The 6,000-nt window shown below is 37.2% G+C and overlaps 1 protein-coding gene across 1 annotated transcript; it reads left to right on the top strand.

The window, feature by feature from the left end:
- Window positions 1-276: 276 nt before the first annotated feature.
- Window positions 277-4,582, top strand: SOSTDC1 (sclerostin domain containing 1). Its single transcript, XM_080818860.1, has 2 exons — window positions 277-603; window positions 3,128-4,582. Exons 1-2 carry the CDS (start codon window positions 399-401, stop codon window positions 3,541-3,543), a joined length of 621 nt encoding a protein of 206 aa, XP_080674986.1. The 5' UTR covers window positions 277-398; the 3' UTR covers window positions 3,544-4,582.
- Window positions 4,583-6,000: the final 1,418 nt, after the last annotated feature.

The raw sequence follows: 6,000 nt of genomic DNA, 5'->3' as shown, positions 1-6,000 counted from the left end.
AGTGTGTTCTCATTTAAATTAAACCCGAACGCGGACTAGATTCAGGAGAGGAAATGGCAGGGGAGATAGTCTGGAGTTGCTATACAATGTGCCTGGCTGCTTCAGCTCCCAGAAACTGATGAAGCACAACTCGGAAATTTCAGGCAATTTGTATACCAAGCTCCTCCTTTTCTGTAGTCTTCTCTTCCATTGGTAAAATTCTTTTGCAGGGTCATGTAGGGATCCCACCCCTTCTCTGTGTTTTCACTCTGAAGCTCTATACAACTTTACACCTGAATGAACGCCAAACCTCACTGGATATATAAAGGGAACCTTGAGGAAGAATTTCACAGTTACAGTGCAGAAGCAGAAGGAAAGGAATTAACCAGCTCTCCAGCCAAGCAAATCCTCTCCTCACCATGCTTCCTCCTGCCATTCATTTCTATCTCATTCCCCTTGCATGCATCCTAATGAAAAGCTGTTTGGCTTTTAAAAATGATGCCACAGAAATCCTTTATTCACATGTGGTTAAACCTGTTCCAGCATACCCCAGCAGCAACAGCACGATGAATCAAGCCAGAAATGGAGGCAGGCATTTCAGTAACACTGGACTGGATCGGAACAGTAAGTGTCTTTTACTCGCCTGGATTTGGCTTTTTTTTTTTTTTTTCTTTTTTGGTAGCATTAGCTCACATTCCTATAGAATTGTTTCATTGCTAACTAACCTGAACCATGTATATTTTGCTCAACAATCTGGGAGTAATCTACTGCATGTGTAGATTGGCATTCTTCCCTACAAAGTTAATATAACTAAAACAGTGGTTTGATAATGCAGGCGTGGACTTAAGTTCTATCAGACATCCAAAAGAGAAAATGTTTCTGGGAATTAAACTGTTGCTTTTTAAGAAGGGTGCAAAATGAGATTTTTTTTCTAAAGTGTGGTTCTAGATAGTTTAAATTTAGGTTGTTTTCTGTGTGTTTTAGGACATGTACAATTGTGGTAAAATGTGTAAACATAACTAAACAAAGTATGTATAGGAAATCACAGGCTTTCCGGAAAAAAAAAATGGCTCACACAGATTTCTAAAATATGTTCAGTGAAATAGTTGAGAGTTTTGATGATGATCAGTGTAAAAGAGAGATGTAACTAAAAATACTGGAGAATCATATTTTTCTAAGATGATTACTTCTTAACCAGATCAAGATTTGGGTAATTGTATTATTTCCATGAAAGGCTGGGGAAGCTTTTGTAACTTTAGAGATTTAAAATAATAACAATACAATAATATTTTGTACAGCGAGGATTTGTTTTCTTTTCTGTTTGGTCAGCTGACATCCTAATGAACCACTAGTTAGAGGAATTCAAATTTTTTTCTCCTAACTTTTGCTTCACTTCTTCCCTTCAAGAAAAGTCCACATGCTAACAATCAGGTCTTAAGAGAGACACAGAGAAACAGTGCACAGGAAATCTGACACACATCTTTTGCTGCACCTCAACTCCATTCAACGGCTCAAAGTAGTTCTGACGTTTGAAAAGTCAAAGCAAATATGCCTACCAATGTCCCTCGAAGAAAACCAAGGTGTTTTCACTTTCATGAAGAGAGTTGCTTTTAGGTACACAGGAAGCATCTGATTATTATTAGATTACTGAGCAATGTGGTGGGTATGCATTGTCAATGAGCTGTCACTGTAAAAATGCCGAACGTCTATGCACACGGGAACAAAAAGCTAGGCAACCCGGAACCATCTCTGGTTGTTTCCAGGTGCATTCCTAAGGCAGATGCAGGAAGGGAAGCTGAAATCAGTCACACAGGCAGAACACACTGACCAGCCCACTAGTTTGCTCTTTCATTTTACTCCTGCACTGTGTACAGATGTATGTGTATCTACAGAAGTTGTTTTACAACTACTACATCCCTTTAGGCTACATCTGTCACCTCAGAAGTACTGAGGCAGAGACGCAAAGTGTAACTCCTAAGTCAGTATCTCCTTCCAATTAGCTTTCGGTTTTCCACTTCAGTGCAAGGCTACTTCAGTGTTTCTTATAGTTTTTATCTTTCGAATTTCGACAGTCTATACTTAGAAACTTTCTTTTTTTCTGGCTAACAAGCTTTGATTGCTTTTCAAGTTTGTTACAGGCAATTCTCCTCGAGTTTAGATAACAAAGCAATGGAAAGGAAAACTCAAATATTTCAAGATTAATTTTTGCTTTAATTACAGAAGGCATGTAACCAGAAACAGCCAATTAGAGAACATCCTTACCAAATTCAAATAACTAAACAAAAAGTTTGCCATGACCAATGGTCAGGAAACGAACACCATGGTTCTTTTTGCAGTTGTAAATCAGACATGTTAGGCATTTTTCTGCCATAAAATTCATGGAGATGTAGCCAAGTTGTTATGGCAACCATACGTTCCTGATTTGGGGGTCTTTTATAGTCTTCAAATTTTGAGTTGTAGTGACATTTTGCATTTCAAACATTTTAATATTTGTTTTTAAAAGATAGCTTGGGAATTTATGTTTAAAATGTAGTTATTAAGTTTGATATGCAAAATGTCAGACTTTGTACACATATGTATGTATGATTCTCTGCAGCTGAATTTTTAATTGAAACAAAATATTGTAGGGAGCATATGCATTATACACAATATTTAAATACTTTCCACATTTTCCCAGTAGATTAAAAAAAAACCTAATTAAAAGCACTTGCAGATATTAACTGATATGACCTGTGAGAAAAAGAACATTAAAGTATACTATCTTTTAGCTTACTAAAGAGTGAATATTTTACACAAGTGTAAGAATTGCTTAAGCCTTACTGGGGAGTAAGTAAAAAAAAAAAAAATGGAGTTTTCAAATATTTTAGTAAGCAGTCAGCGAATGTTATCCATGAAAACAGAAATCAGGCCTAGTTTATTTTGTTTCAAAAAATGTATAGCCATGTAAACTGATCATTTTCATGAAAGTCTATCTATAACCCCCCAGGCAGATTTTTACATTGTGAAAATAAAACAGGGGTTCGCTTTCTATTTAACAATTTGCTATCCTTTGGATACAATTTTTGTCATTGCAGATTACTTTTTTTTTTTTAATCAAGTGTTCATTTGCTTCTTATCTTTAATGCACATTCTTTTCTTTTTCCTGCAGCTCGAGTTCAAGTGGGTTGCCGGGAACTGCGTTCCACCAAATACATCTCCGATGGCCAGTGCACCAGCATCAGCCCTCTGAAAGAGCTGGTGTGTGCCGGTGAGTGCTTGCCCCTGCCGGTGCTCCCCAACTGGATTGGAGGGGGCTATGGAACCAAGTACTGGAGCAGGAGGAGCTCCCAGGAATGGAGGTGTGTCAATGACAAAACACGTACCCAGAGAATCCAGCTGCAGTGCCAAGATGGGAGCACACGCACCTACAAGATCACAGTGGTCACCGCCTGCAAGTGCAAGAGGTACACTCGACAGCACAACGAGTCCAGTCACAACTTTGAGAGCATGTCGCCTGCCAAGCCCGCCCAGCACCACAGAGAGCGGAAAAGAGCCAGCAAATCCAGCAAGCACAGCCTGAGTTAGAACTCAGACTCTCCCAACTAGACTGACTCGTAACCATCTGCTTTACAGATTCGACTGCTTGGAAGACTCGAGCCTGCCATTGCTATTTTGTTACTTGAAAATATATGCTTTCTGCTTTGATCAAACCCACCAAGCTGTCCTAAGTATCACGACCTTCTTTGGGGTAGCTTTTCCCTTTCAAAGTTTTCAAGATGTATGCATATCTAGGAGGACGATTTGCATTTAAATTCCAGGCAACCTGCAGTTTTAATTCCCCATGGTTCTCTAAAGACTGGTGGTGCTGTATACATCACTGAATCATTACTTTTTAAACAGAAAATGGCTTCTCTGTTACGCTCCACACCCCAACCCATCCCCCACTCCCATCCCTAACAAAACCCCTTCAAACTTAAAAAGTTAAAAAAAAAAGTTGCCACGAATCTTCACAGTAACACTTCAGAAAGGTGCTTTTTCTTTTTCTTTTTTCTTTCTTTCTTTTTTTTTTTTTTTTTTTTGGTAATCTTCATGGGAAGAGTTTAGCAGCCATGAGTGATTTCCTTTGAAAGAGGGCAAGATATTGTGACATTTCACTTCAGAACTCAGCCCCGTAGCTTTTGACAGTCTCATAGTATGAAATTATACCCTGCATGCTGACCCTTGCTTAGAATGGAATGCCAGAAATGCATGGCAGCAGCTAATAAGTACTGATGAACTATTTATTTGTCAATGTTATTATTTAATGAGCTTTCATGTGATTTTTTTCAAAATGTTAATTTTTTATGTTTTGAAGCTTTCCCATGGACCTAAATATTTTCCTATATGATTTGTGATTGATCTAGGAATATGAGAATACGTGTTGTAGATATGTAAAATAAATATTTTAGTCTCCTTATTACATATATGTTGCATCATCAACTTTATCAATAGTATGGATCTTTTTAAATCAGTAAGATGCTTTGTAAAGCTGAAATATGTAATACTTTTTTGTTTAATCTGTGCAATCAGAAGGTGATTTAACCTTCAATTCCATCAGTTTCTTTGAACAAAAATAAACACTGCTAAAAGCTATTGTCCTTGCCTTTAACATGTATGGAAAAAGTACATGTTTACAAAAATTAGAATATATGTAGCAGGGTAACTGATTTTTTTGATAAGGCACATTTCAGAATGCTTGGCAGAAGAGAGGAGAGAGAGGAAGAGAGACAATCTTTTCAGTAAAGGGTTGATTTAAAAAGTTAGGAGCCAGGGTTCCTGGGTGGTTCAGTTGGTTAAGCGTCTGCCTTTAGCTCCGGTCATGACCCCAGGGTCCTGGGATCGAGTCCCACATCGGGCTTCTTGCTCAGCAGGGAGCCTGCTTCTCCTTCTCCCCACTCTTGCTCTCTCTCGCTGTCTCTCAAATAAATAAAATCTTTAAAAAAATAAATAAAAATGTTTTTAAAATTAGGTGGCAATCCAGCAGTGAGTTGTAATGAGAATATAATATTTACATATGCCCAGGAGGCCAGGTCTGCTGCCCATTATAGTCACCTGGAGGAGATAGTGCAAGACCCAGTGTTCAGGCTGTCATCCAAATCACATCACAATTTCTGGCACTAGAAATCAGATATCAGCAGTTTTTAAGGTTTTCCAGGTGATCCCAACATGCAGCTACGTTTGAGGAAAGAATTGTGAAAAAATCGCTATCATATGTTGGGAGAATTTTGAATACTATTGCATGGCCCCCCAAATAACAAAGAAAACAAAATAAAAACAACAAAGAAAACAAAAACTAATTTTTCAATGTTTTCAAGTCTGGCACGTTATAATATTAAGCCACATAACACAGTCTTGACCATATATATATATATATATATATATATATATATATACACACACACACACATATGACTGCTGTGCCAATTCAGTCAAATGATTGATCCCATTACTCCAAATGAGAACCAAAGGGGCTTGGTTATGTCCTGATAAGATCTTCTGGGTTTTCCCTTTTGGATCCTGAGCATCAAGGGTCCTTGGTATTCTTTTACCAGGTTGTTCTCTTTGTAATTGCAAGTTCAAAAGTCACCTGTATATTACACATGGCACAGCGAATTAAATAAGGACATTAATATTTTCCCTCTTCTATAAGAGGTAGGAGAGTCTCAACATATATAAGGACAGAAAACATCTCTAATTTTATAATAATGCTAACTATTGTACCATTAGATAAAGTGACAATTCATAGTCTACTATTGATTTATCTTCCAGCCTTATTATTTCATAGTATATCATCATATTAATATTTGAGACATTCATAATAATTATATCATAGGTTATATTCCAAAACAATATATTCCAAAAATATATTGGTTTATATGGGTATTTCATTTGTTTATCATTGCTCCATATGGAATAGTTAACGTAATAGAAATTTAAGACACTTCGGGCATTTCTTCTGTCTCAACTAGATAGAACCTTTAGTAAATGGCCTTAGAGTTAATC

This window comes from Martes martes (genome assembly GCF_963455335.1).
Source record: "Martes martes genome assembly, chromosome: 11".
NCBI classification, from domain to species: Eukaryota; Metazoa; Chordata; class Mammalia; order Carnivora; family Mustelidae; genus Martes; species Martes martes.
The sequence above is the reverse complement of the archived record's forward strand: the minus strand, read 5'-3'. Positions and strand labels throughout refer to the sequence as shown.

Coding starts and splice junctions, on each gene's coding strand:
- SOSTDC1 (XM_080818860.1), top strand. CDS start 399: ATGCTTCCTCCTGCCATTCATTTCTATCTCATTCCCCTTGCATGCATC. Junction 604..3,127: donor CACTGGACTGGATCGGAACA/GTAAGTGTCTTT, acceptor TTTTTCCTGCAG/CTCGAGTTCAAGTGGGTTGC.